This window comes from Sinocyclocheilus anshuiensis, unplaced genomic scaffold (genome assembly GCF_001515605.1).
Source record: "Sinocyclocheilus anshuiensis isolate Anshui unplaced genomic scaffold, SAMN03320099.WGS_v1.1 scaffold634, whole genome shotgun sequence".
Classification (NCBI taxonomy): domain Eukaryota; kingdom Metazoa; phylum Chordata; class Actinopteri; order Cypriniformes; family Cyprinidae; genus Sinocyclocheilus; species Sinocyclocheilus anshuiensis.
The window spans coordinates 197,869-210,875 of NW_015542350.1; the positions used below are offsets into that span (position 1 = coordinate 197,869).

Genomic DNA, 13,007 nt, shown 5'->3' on the forward strand with positions numbered 1-13,007 from the left:
ATCACAGGGGACGAATTTACGTTTGATTAAAAAGTGTTTTCGTATTCTACACTTATGGCGCGCACACACATTAGGATAGGTTAGATGCCTGCCTCCACTGCGACTCCCTATCAAGCACTTTACATATTCAGCTACTCTCCTCTCCTCCTCCTGCCTGGCTCTTTGGCCAGCATCACTCACCGCAGAGCAAGCCTGTTCTTGATAAATCTGCTGTGAAAACGTGGGAAAAGCCGACGAGGAAGAAGTTGGGGTGAAGCGATCTTTATATAGGCGGAGTCCAGCCCTGAGACCTTTATATCTCAGGGCTGGACTGATTACCAGTCCAGCCCTGAGCATCACCATATGCTGGATTGTACGGCTCATGAAACACTAAACCATGTTTATTTCTATTAGGTTTTTGATGTCTTACTGGCCAGGCCTCCTGTGTCAAAACAAATGTGTTAAGCATACATAACAAATGTGACAATTTAGCTAGCAATATTCTCACCTTGACTAGGTGACACAGATGGCAATGTATATACATGTGGAGAAGAGCAAGTGACACCACTCTCTGTGACAACAGCTAAACTTGACCTGTCCTGGAAGACACAAGAGTAATGCTCTCCTCGTTCCAGACTGGGAAGACCAGGGATGGATAAAGAGATCTAAAAGGAGCAAAAGAAATATAGAGAGAGATGGAATAAGAGACAAAGTCAATTTGGATTTTTAAGAATTGAAGGCAGAGAGTTGGTTATTGTTGTTTGTGTGCTCAATAATGGTCACTGTGAACTAAGCTTATATAAATATATGCATCTTGTATTTTATCGAAATGTAACGTGTACTACTGAATTAGGCTAACTTTTTAAACTGGATCTTTTTTTAAAAATGTGTTAATATGTGAAACACACAATTCTCCTCTCCTCTCGGCTGATGTTGGATGGATTGAGAAACGTCACGCTCAGGCATTGTTGCTCTATATCAAAGCTCCAAAGCCACTGATCTTTCTGATCCCCACGCACACACTCGATACGAAGCCCACACCTGATGCACAAAGGCACAATGTTCTAGTTCAAGTATCCAATTATTCAGAATAAAACATTCTGTATATGAGGTTCTTTTCAAATATGAACTTACTTCCCCTCCAGAACACACCAGCCACAATATGGATCATGAGCCAACAGGCAGGACTGACAATCCAAATGCTTTTCACACTCTGCTACAGACCTCTTCTCTAGCTGTGTGGGCACAGTAATAACAATTATAATTAATGAATAAAAACAGCGGGGAAATACAAATAATGACAAAATTATATACTACACAGACTCACCAAGGCTGCATTTATTTGATGAATGATTTTTGAAGGATCATGTAAAGTAATGGCTTTTGAAAATTCATATTTGCCTTCACATGAATAAATCACATTGTAAAATATATAAACTAGTTAAAGAGTTATTTTAAATTGTAATAATAGCTCACATTATTACAGTTTTATTATAGTTTTAATTAAGTAATCGCAGTATTAGTGAGCATAAGACACTTTTTTCAAAATGTTTGAGCTGCAGATTACAGACATACACTGCATACACACACACATTTAATTCCATTATATTAACCTTTTTTGTTATTAATATATTACCAATATTACCTAATCAATTCAATTTCAATTTGTGGATTTGTGATCAGAGAAGCAGCACACGTTTTTGTCGTAAGCACAGCTATGTTAATCAGTAACCTGATCAATGTGATCATTTGTTTATTAAATGAAACAGATGGGAGTATTTCATTCAGTTTTTTTCCCTAGAGATGTCCAAATTCAAGCTTCTTCATATATAATGTTGCTTTTCTGGTGTCTTCAAGCAATATCATTAAAATTGTTTTAGCATCACCATATGCTGGATTGTACGACTCAGAAAATATGGCCAAAAGCCATCAATATTTGACATTTGTTTTTTGTTTTGTACAGGGTTGCGATTACATTTAATTGTAATGGGAGTCCAACTCAATTTTCCTTATAGTCCCTGCACCAAACCAGCAAGACAGAAAGCTATTCTTCTGCCTTCCTGTGTATCCTTTTAATATATTTGTGTGATTTATGAACTTGATCATTCAAAAGCCTTATATTCGAGAATGGCAGCGATCACGGCCTGCTAATTCTTAAAATAGTCCTGAGAATTTCTGCAGCAACTGCTTGCATTAAAAGACTGCAAACTTCACATTGCACTAGACTGCAAAACTGCACTAAACTTCAGAGATAAATCAAAATGAAACTGAAATATCATGTAATGATACAGACTCATTAAAAAGAAGTTAATGGGAACCAAAAACTGTTTGGTCACCATCATTCTTCAAAATATCTTCTTTTGTGATCCACAGAAGAAAGAAAGCCATACAAGTTTGGAACAACATGAGGGTTGAGTAAATGATGACAAATTTCATTTTTGGGTGAACTACCCTTTTAATATTAAGGTTTTTGTTCAGTTTTGTTTAGTTCAGGTTTCATTCTATTAATTATGCATGACCTACAAGAACTACTTTGTCAACAAGTAACAACATTGACACTCCCAATTCCTCTTCAGCAATGTGATATTTACCATGTTACTTGTCAAGATGTATAGATGGTTCTCTTGACGGTCAAGCCTGAGCTCTCTGCTTATTGGTGCACTGGGATGGATGGAGATTACTGCATATTCTTCCACCTCACCGTTTGGCCCAAGAAATACCTGGATAAAACACAAACACACACACTTTCTTACCAAAACTGAGGAGAAATTTAAAATGCTTTAAATCAGGAGCATTAAATTAAAACTTCACAAGGTCCAGTCTCTATATTTCATAAGGTTACATCCAGACTAAATGTGGACGACACTAGGGTCTGTAACAATAGATAAAACACTACCAAGCTGGAGAGATCCTCTACAGCGGTGTTCTATTAGGGATAAAACGTCAAGCGAAACATACAACACACCATGAGAGAGCATATGGAACAGAGCTGAAAGAGACCTGACCAGTTACTCCTGATATCACTACTCAAACCTCTTATCTCGTATCTATTAGGACTATTCGCAAAGTGGTGGACTAAAACAGTTTTTGAGTACTGTTTATTAATGTTTTTCTAAGAGACTAAGCATTAAAATAGTCATACGTCATCATATCACCCTTATTGTTTTATGTATATGTTTATTTATTAATTTTTTTGTAGACAACATGGCATAACAAGGGCCCAAATATGGGCTGTAACAGAATGAGGATCACACATCCATATTCAGAAACCGCTTTAGAAAAGTTGTTTTCTTTTTTATCTTTGCGAATTCATCATTCTTCACCACTACCCAAGCTGCACTAAACATATGCACAGAGATGGGCTAATTATATGTTAATGTTTTACGTTAATTATATGATGGATAAAACCATAACAATGGATATACTGTACCATGCATTACATTTACGCAATTATCCCACCAAAACTTTGCTTATTAAAACAGAGAGACACATTCCCACTAACTAATAATAAAGTTTTACATATCAACTATGTCAAAATTGAGGCTTTCTATTTCTATACTTTAGGTTTTAGTACCTTAAGTCTACATAAATATAGACTACCTCTGTAACATTAGTGTAAGACTGCTCTAAGTGAACTGTCTCACATAATTCAGGTCTGTATATTGACGTATAGTATAGGTATATTGAAAAAGAGAAAGAGAGAAAATTCATAAAATACTGATGATGACTATTTAAGCCTCAGGTTCTATGTTAATGAAATGGGAATGAAATGCACCAGTGAAGACCATTCGTAATGATGCACTTAACATCAGATGGTGGGTTTCTCCTCAAAATTGTACCATTACTTAATAATTAAGATAATCTCATATTTTCATGAGTTTCTCCTCCAAAATAACCAGCCTTATTTACAACCTAATGCAATACAACGAAGACATTTTCTGAAGTAGTTTTGCCTCAGAAAAGAACTAAGAATAATGGAAGAATTGCATGCAATTAAATGACTATAAAAGTTGACTATAAATGTACACCTCATTCCTTGAAAACGTTTCTATACCTTGTGTAAGTTTCCTTGGGAGTCTCCTAGAAACGCAATAGTATGTTCCTCCCTTACACTCACAGCCACAGCAGTGAGACGGACAGATGGACTGTCAAATATTGGCTCAGCTTCCACAAGCGCCCGGCTTGCCATTGGACTAGGGGTGTGATCAGAGCCACATGGGTAAGCATCCAAAGTGTTCTACAGAGAGAGACGAAAGTCAAAGATTAAAACAAAACTCAATATTGTTTTACAACTGATAAATTTGACTGTCATGTCAAATACCTTTTGAGGTATAAAGTCAACATAAAAACAATGTTTTGCACACTGCTACACAGTAGTATAGAAGGAGTAAAGATTAGTTGTTTATATCTCAAGCCTAAATAAAACTACCCATAACATTTCAAAAAAATCGTTTTTATTGTTGCTGTTGAAAGAAATTAAAACTTTTATTCAGCAACAATGTATAAAATGTATAAAAAAATGTCAGTAAAGAAGACCATTTCTATTATTTCAAACAAATGCTCTTCTTCGAACTTTGTTCATCAGAGAATCCTAAAAAAAAAAAAAAAGGTACACAGCATCACAGTTTCCACATTTCATTAAGCAACACAACCATAATAAATCAGCATATTAGAATGATTTCTTGTTACTTTTAACACTGTCGTTACTCTGATTTTTTAAATAACTGTGTTGTTAGCTACCCTCTCCGGACCAGTTTAGAATATTTATTTATGGCTACACAACTGGGGTGGTGGAATTTTGATGTCATCATAGAATGAAGCCTTGTTCAATTATAGTTTTCCTTCCCCTGAAGAGGTTAACTGCTATGTTCAGGGGCACAGTGATGCAGGATCTGAAACTACAACCTCAGTTACCAACCTAATCTAACCTTATAGCTATTTTCCACTTATAGCTATAATTCCACTAACATTCATGAATCACAAGTGGTCAAAAGAGACACATTGCTGTTTACACCTGGTAGTAAAATGGGTTTCCTGTGACCAGGGTAGGGTCTATCATTTTGAGACCTTGTTTGTTCAAACTGATAAAGAGGACTTGACTGTATAGCTCTAAAGAAAATGCTTTTAAGTTTGTAACAGTGGGACTTAGAAGCTGTTCACAACTGTTGTCTGAAGCAGTAAACTCACCGTTGGAAGATTGGCACAGTTTGATTTGACTTCATACTCGATGTATGCAACCTCCTGTCCATCTGCACGACCCATTTCAGTGTAGCACAGATCTCTTGTAGCATCAATACGTTTATCCACTTCCTCAAGTGAAAACACACATACTGCAGACTCTTCATTTGGCCGACTGGAAGAAGCGAAATGGCTCGAAAACACCCCCAAAAGGACCTCTTGTTCCGAAGCAGCTGTACGTTCTTTTCCCATAACCTTATCTAACTTTGGTATGCCTACATGTAGAGCTTGTAGAAGGTTATAATTCTTTCCTCCAGCTGAACGGCAGCTTAATGGAACTTCTACATATGAATAATATGCAGTATCATCCAAACACATACGGGAAACATATGTGCGATAATCTCTCGACGGTGACTGTAAGTCCCTCCGATAGAACATGAAGTAGACATACGAGCGATGGGTAAATGATGTTACAAAATGATGATCATACTCAGAAAGTCTCCCAGCCACCGCTAACTTTGAAGTTTCTTCATATGAGAAAACAGGCTCCATAACTAAGTTTCGAGTAGATATTGGGGGTTGGCTGTTGGTGTAACCCCGCCCCACAAACAGCACTGGCTGTTGTTTCCCACGGCCTCTAGTGAGCGCCACAAGTCCTACTGTAGAGACATTGGGGTCATTAGCCGCCACATACTGCGTATCCACAGGCCTCTCTGCAGAGAAAAGCACTTTCCCCACTGAATCCAAACTTCGTTTCTGACATATTCCTTGATAAACACTTCCACAACTGATGAGCTCCTGACTATAAGGATCCACGAGTAGTAGCTTGTTGTGGTTATTGGTCCATTTTGCCTGTGGGCAATTTGTGTCACTAATTGGGGGCAGGCAGTCACGGCTGTCTATCACAGGCCCCGTCTCTTCCTCTGCCTCAAGCTGAAGATCGAAAGAAAGCTGGTAAAGCCGATCACGGGCGCCTAAATAGACCCGACCCAATTTAGGGTCAGGATGCAAAGCCAGGTGCTCAAAGTACGTATCATTGCGCAAGAAAGTGGGGTGATGGCTGGAAGAAGCAGAGCTCTGGGTGACCACGCAACAACACAATATGGAGAAAAGAGAAGAGAACACACACACCATCCCAGGTGGCATGTCAACTATTCTAAGAGCAAAGAGAGAAAGAGGATAAAAGAGAAAAAAAAGAAAACAAAAACTGTGAAAATTACATTATAATAACAACCCCAATTATTTAAACATCAGTGTAAATATTGTAAATCTTATTAAAACAACATAATATCCCATTAACACAAATCAAGAAATTATGCCACATATGTCATGTCACAGCATGTCACAATATAAAAATGGCAAATTCATTTTTTTATTTACTGTAATCAGAGAAAAAGCAAAACAGAGACATTGTTGACCAAATTTTCTTACCAGGGTTTGATCTGCAGGGGCGACATGCATACACACAAAACGCAGTCAAATACACGTCCCCATCAGCTAAACCTTTATCACAAACAGAAAGAGAGAGAACTGTTTAAAAAAAAAAAAAAACACTTAATCTTGAGGAAGTTTAACATTTAACATTACAAAACGTCACAACCCAGGCTCATTGGAATTACGTTCTGCAAAACAGTAAATACATTGCTCCTGGTACATTTCACTGCACTTTTCAGGTGACAAGTTCACAAGAGTCACTGTAAGCCCAGTGTCAAGAATAAAACATGCCTGTGTACATTTTTGAAAAATTATATTTGCGTTCAATTTTCTCCAGAACTGTTAAACGTGACTGTGGCAATATTTTATTATTTTGGTTAATTCTTCTACAAGGCTTTGAGCTCTTTGATCTGCATAGCAAGTGCAACACTGTACCAGGTGAGCTACCGAGCAAGTTTACCATGTCAGAAAAGCCATACATATGGGGCTGGTTATGTAATGCAAATGTCAAAATGTATTAGTTTACAAATCAAGCACTATGGAAAAGGTATTTTGAGGTCATAGAATAGTATTGTAAGAAACCACATGAAAATAAGTCATTATCAATTGATAATCTATATAATTGTGTAAAAAAAGGAACAAAAATGATTGGTGTTTACTAGTTTTCATTTCAGCTGGAATATGGGGTTCGTTCTTCGTACCTCGCTTAATACATCTGAGATGATTTGACAGATGCCAGATCTTTTAATCATGATAACTGATCTCTGGCTAATTTGGTTCTTCAAACAAGTTAGCGGATTTGATTAAAATATCTGTATTAAGTTGTCTGAGATTATCCTGTGTGGACATGTTCATTGGAAAGGGCAGATATATCGATATGCAAAATCATGATCAGTAATGCAGTGATTGACTGGCGGTGAGACAGCAACGGAATGACATCATATAATTAAGATCAAGGAAATGGCAAAGCAAGCAAAATTACATAAAATGTTCTAATAGATAAAATGTGTAACTGTTTTTTTTTAAGACATCACCAATTATTTTACATAACTTCTAGTATTTGTGCAGGTTTTGCATTTTTTCAATGTCAAGACATTGTAATTATTAGTAGTTCACCTAATTTTGAAGTGGATTTGCTATACACGACAGCGTTTGAATTAATTGTATGTCATAAAAGCATTTTGAGATTTGAGAAGTGGTCTGCATCTCCTATCAAAGCCACCCGCATATTGCTCAAACCAACAGCTTATTGTTCAAATTAAAGCCCAGCTCAGACAATCTCCACGAGTGCGTGTGACTGTAATAAAATTATGAGATAATTATTCCTTCATGAATAAATCTCTCAATGAGTAAAACAGGTCATGTCTATTATTGTAGATTTACACAACATTTTAACTACTTCAAAATCATTTTAAAAATTTTTTTTTATATATATATTTTTCCTCGTTTAATAAGGTACTCTTGTAAGAAAATATCAGTGGTTGGGACAGAGTTTCAGTATCACTTTCACTTAAAATTATACAATTCAATCCTGTTTACGTGAAATAAACCTGCTATCGAGCAGGTTTGAGCTAATGGACCTGTTGCTATGGCAGCAACTCTGGGATAAGCATCAAAGAACCTAACAATCCTGGATCATGTCAAATCGTCAACAAATAAAATCCAGCAAATTGAGTAATCCACATACAAAGAACGGACCCCTGAACTGAAACAAGCAAATATGCAGAAAGACTTGATTTGACTTGGCTAGTGTAGGAGTGTCAAGTTATTTTAATTTTTTTACAATAAGAAAACAAGTAGATATAATAGAAAAAGAATAGAGAACGCTGATGTTAGAAGATAGAATATAAATATAATATGAGAGCAAGTGTTAGAGGGTCAAGGGTAGATGGAAGAGATGTGTCTTTAGTAGGCCTGTGAAATTTTGGGTAGACAGCGAATCGATACGATTCACGATTCACGATTCATAGGTTTTCGATTCGATTCAAGAGTGATTTTTGCAAATTCAGAACGATTCAATTCAATTCAATTAACAATTAAATTCGATTCGATTCTATGTAAAACACAAACGAAGATTTTTAACACAAACCATTGCAGTCTTTCAGTCATATAATGTAAGTGGATGGGAATCACGGCTTTGAGAGTAAAAAAAACAAACAAACACAAACAAAACCAAATTAAACCCTGCGGCTCGTAACGATACATTGATGTGTAAAGACACAAAACGATCGGTCTATGCAAGAAACCGAACAGTATTTATATTGTTTTTTACCTCTGATTCACGCAATGTCCGAACTGTTCGAATTGTCCTGAGCGCTCTGGGTATTTGTAGCTCACAACTGCAACAGGGGAGGAGATGTGGTCATTAACTTCTTGAACAACAGCGATCTTGAACTGCCCATCACACAAGTTAGCGGATTTTATTAAAATATCTGAATTACTCCATGTTGACATGTTCTCAAAACCTGAAAATCATGACCAGCAATGCAGTGATTGGCTGGCGGCAAGACAGCAACATAATGACATCATATAATTAAGATCAAGGAAACAGCTTAGCGAGCAAAATGACATAACAATTCTAATACATAAAAATGTGTAACCGCTTTTTAAAATGATTCCCAGTTATTTTTCCCCATTTTGAAAATGTTTTACAGGCTTTGCATTTTTAAAAGTCAAGAGTATTTTAATTAGCAGCATTTAATTTTGAAGCGAATTTGTTATACGTGACAGAATTAAAGTTAAGATCCATTTTAAGACATAACTGACTGTGTTTAAATTAACTGTGCATCATAAGAGCATTCTGAGATTTGAGAAGTGGCTTGCAGCTCCTGCGATGCATCAAAGCCACCTGCATAAAATCTCACAGTTCATATTAATGCAATCTAATCCTGTTTACGTGAAATAAGCCTGTTCCCGAACAGGTTTGAGTTTACAGACCTCTTGTTATGACAGCAACTCCAGGATGAGCTTCAAAGAATTTACAAATCCTGGATTATATCAAATTGCCAACAAAAAAATCTAACTAACCGAGTAATCCACATATGAAGAACGGCCCCCAGCAGTGAAATGTATAAATGTAGCCACAGTCACGTATTTCCAATGAGCTTGCAATCTCAGCCAATACTGATAGCACTTCCAACTCTCCATGCTATTGAAATTCATTACCAGCCTTGATTAAAAAACTGAGAAATAAAAAATTAAAAAAAATGATTTCATTACATCAAATACTTGAAAATATCGAATAAATTCCTTAAATCCACTGTTTGCAGAACGTTTGACAACATAAAATGTCGCCCTGTGAAATGTTTTCAATATTCAACTTGTATTCATTTCTCATTCTGCTGTTTGTTGTAGGGGTGCTCCGATCAGGATTTTTGAGGCCGATCACCGATCGCCGATCACAGAAAGCAGTATCTGCCGATACCGATCTTTTTAAAGCCTTCTTTTTATAATTTATAACGATTTATAGTGATACTCCAACCAGGATTTTTAGACATTTATTCAGGGCCTGTATTTCATTTTTGAAAATGGAGGGAATTCCCCTCTTAGGTGACTCTTGTGAGAGGAGAAGCAGCTTGGACTGTGCTTTCACACAGGAGTCCGCTACTGATCCGTGGCTGTTTACCACAAACACAACATTTATCCATTATTTTTATTTCAAATCCAAACATTGTCACTGAAAATGCCCTCGATTGTGCAAGTGACAATTCCTGTGTCATCTGTGCAGCGTGCCGCTCGCTTATAGACAGACGCGATCTGGTGATTTGAAGACATTTGCGTATTTTGAGAGAGAGCGCGCGGTGATTCACTCACACTGTTTGTGAAATTACGTTTCACACAAGGTTCTCAAATTACTTTATAAGTTATTTGATGAAGAAATATGAAGGTGAGTACCTCACCTTCAGCATTATAATTATTTCACCCGCGCCGGACAGAGAATAGTGATCGGTAGCCGATCAATCGGAGCACCCCTAGTTTGTTGTTTTCTCATTGTTTTGAAAAATACTTTGTTTAAATTTAAACAGAATATATAATATATAAGCATGGCCGGACTTACCATTGGGCTTGAATGGGCTGCAGCCCAGGGGCCCATTTATTTTTTCACATAGAAAAAGGACACGTAGTAAATCACGTCTGCGCTGCGCCGAATCGCCGATTAATTTGCGATCACATGGCTACTTTAAACGGTTCCATTAAGCCTTTAGCCCAAAAGAGCGCACATTTACATAGATAATGATAAATTCTCACATGTTCACGCCTCACTTCTTTACAGAGGATGATTCTATATTATATTAATGTTCCACTAAATTAATCTGAAGAGTTTTGAGCGATCTCTCCCGTCCAAAGACTATAGAATTAGACATGTTGCCTATTAATTGTATACAGTATGTGAACCTGAAAGCATATTTTAATTTTTGTGTATTTTGTGTTACTCCATAATAATGTTCTAGTTGAGGGCATTTGTAGTATAGGTATGGGGCCCAAACATAACCTCAAGCTCAGGGGCCCCCGGCCCCGTAAGTCCTGCCCTGTATATAAGAATATATAATTTGCAAAGACAGCAAGGCATTTGAAATTAACTTCCCTGGTATAGGGCAAGTGAAGCTAATAAATCCACATCCTATATAAGATCACTTGTTCTTTTATTTTGAAATATATTTTTAAAAAGACAAAGCATTAAAAGAAATTTAGGGTGCTCCTGATTTTTCGAGCCGATCACTGATCGCCGATCACAGGAAACAGTATCTGCCGATACGATTACCAATACCGATCTTTTTGAAGCCTTCTTCTTATCATGTAGAATTATTTATAGGGGTGGAGGGGAGGCATTTTTTAGACATTTTTCAAAAATATATAATTATCTCTCCTAAATGTTTGACTATGCAGTGCATTTTTGTTTTTACAATGGGGCAATTGTTGCACAACAGCTTACACACAGCACAGCCTGATTTCGTGAGCTGTATGTGAGGCGGCCTTATGTGTGTGCACTTTAAGTGCGCATGAGTGCACATCTCTAGAAGAGTGTGCGAGTGCTGAATGGTTTAAAGGGGTGGTTGATTATGATTTCTCTTTTTTAACTTTAGTTAGTGTATAATGTTGCTGTTAGAGCATAAACAATGTCTGCAAAGTTACGATGCTCAAAGTTCAATGCAAAAGGAGATATTTTCTTTTAAAGAAATCACTGTTTAAGGACTACAAAAAAAGGCTGGTAGGGACTACAACAAACTTCTTCCCTGGTTTGTGACATCACTAACACCGATGTTTACATAAACCCTGCCCCCGGGAACATGCAGCTACCCATAATGGTAAGGGGGCGTGACATTTCCGGACAACGTGCACTAGGCAGTCAACACACTGGGCCAGCTATAACCAATCTGGGCCCGATTGCATATTTCTGAGGGAGGGGCTTCATAGAATCAAAAACTCAGCAGACCATTTTGACGACATTGGAAACAGCGGTGTAGAATAAAGGTAAAATATGTGAAAATAATGCAATTTTTTTAAACTAAGCATGAACGCATTACACTGCCCCCCATAAACACAATAAAACTTTTGAAAAAAGCTGATAAACCACCCCTTTAAACACTGGCAATACCTAAAAAGAAATGCAAATTATAATCTTTAATGACGATGTGACACCGCCTCGATTGTGCAAGTGACAATTCCTGTGTCAACTGTGCAGAGTGCAGCTCGCTATAGTGCAGACGCGATGTGGTGATTTGAAGCCATTCGCACATTTTGAGAAGGAAAGATAGGGAAAGTGATTCACTCACGCTGTTTGTAAAATTACGTCTCTCAGAAAGTTTTCAAATTACTTTAAGTTATTTAATGAAGAAATATGAATTGTACCTCACCTAGGGTTGGGTACCGAAACCCGGTGCCAATATGGTATTGTAATATGGTTACCTATGTAACCAGTATGTACTAAAACCGAATCAGAACGCAGATTTTGGTGCCTCATTTCGGTGCCACTTAAATGCCTGAGCGATTGATTGAAATATTTGTCCTGGTTCTCCGAAATGGACATAAGAAGCATGGGCGTGGCTAGGCCATTTTTAGCGGGGCTATAGCGATTAGCTCCATAAACTGTACACAAATTCGTGATCGAGTCAGTCCCCTTTAAATTTCATATGAACAGTGAAAAGGCGGCAGACTAAGGCCCAATCCCAATTCTATTTTATACCCCTTCCTCCGCCTACCCCTTCCCCTTGTCCCTTGAAACAGAGTGTCAAGGGGTAGGGGTGAAAATATTCCCCTAAGAATTGGGACACCACTACTATGCCGTCACACGTCATCATACTGTCCTAGCACATCTATACTGGTGTGCATTAGAGCCTTTAATTGCCGTTATATATTAATGTGCTGCTTTCTGACACACACACACACACACACACACACACACACACACACACACA

The 13,007-nt window shown here is 37.3% G+C and overlaps 1 protein-coding gene across 3 annotated transcripts in view; it reads right to left on the bottom strand.

Moving 5' to 3' along the window:
* Positions 1–13,007, bottom strand: part of LOC107691484 (plexin-B1-like) — a 64,015-nt gene that overhangs the window by 27,339 nt on the left and 23,669 nt on the right. For 2 of the 3 annotated variants that reach the window (XM_016490091.1, XM_016490089.1), the window contains exons 2-8: positions 6,589–6,660; positions 5,167–6,313; positions 4,034–4,216; positions 2,571–2,699; positions 1,114–1,214; positions 888–1,020; positions 488–644 (exon numbers count right to left, since the gene is read on the bottom strand). In XM_016490091.1, coding sequence (XP_016345577.1) covers positions 488–644; positions 888–1,020; positions 1,114–1,214; positions 2,571–2,699; positions 4,034–4,216; positions 5,167–6,303 — 1,840 coding nt within the window. In that variant the 5' untranslated portion in view covers positions 6,304–6,313; positions 6,589–6,660. The remainder of the gene's footprint in view (positions 1–487; positions 645–887; positions 1,021–1,113; positions 1,215–2,570; positions 2,700–4,033; positions 4,217–5,166; positions 6,314–6,588; positions 6,661–13,007) is intronic. The other variant, XM_016490090.1, reaches the window with a different exon arrangement.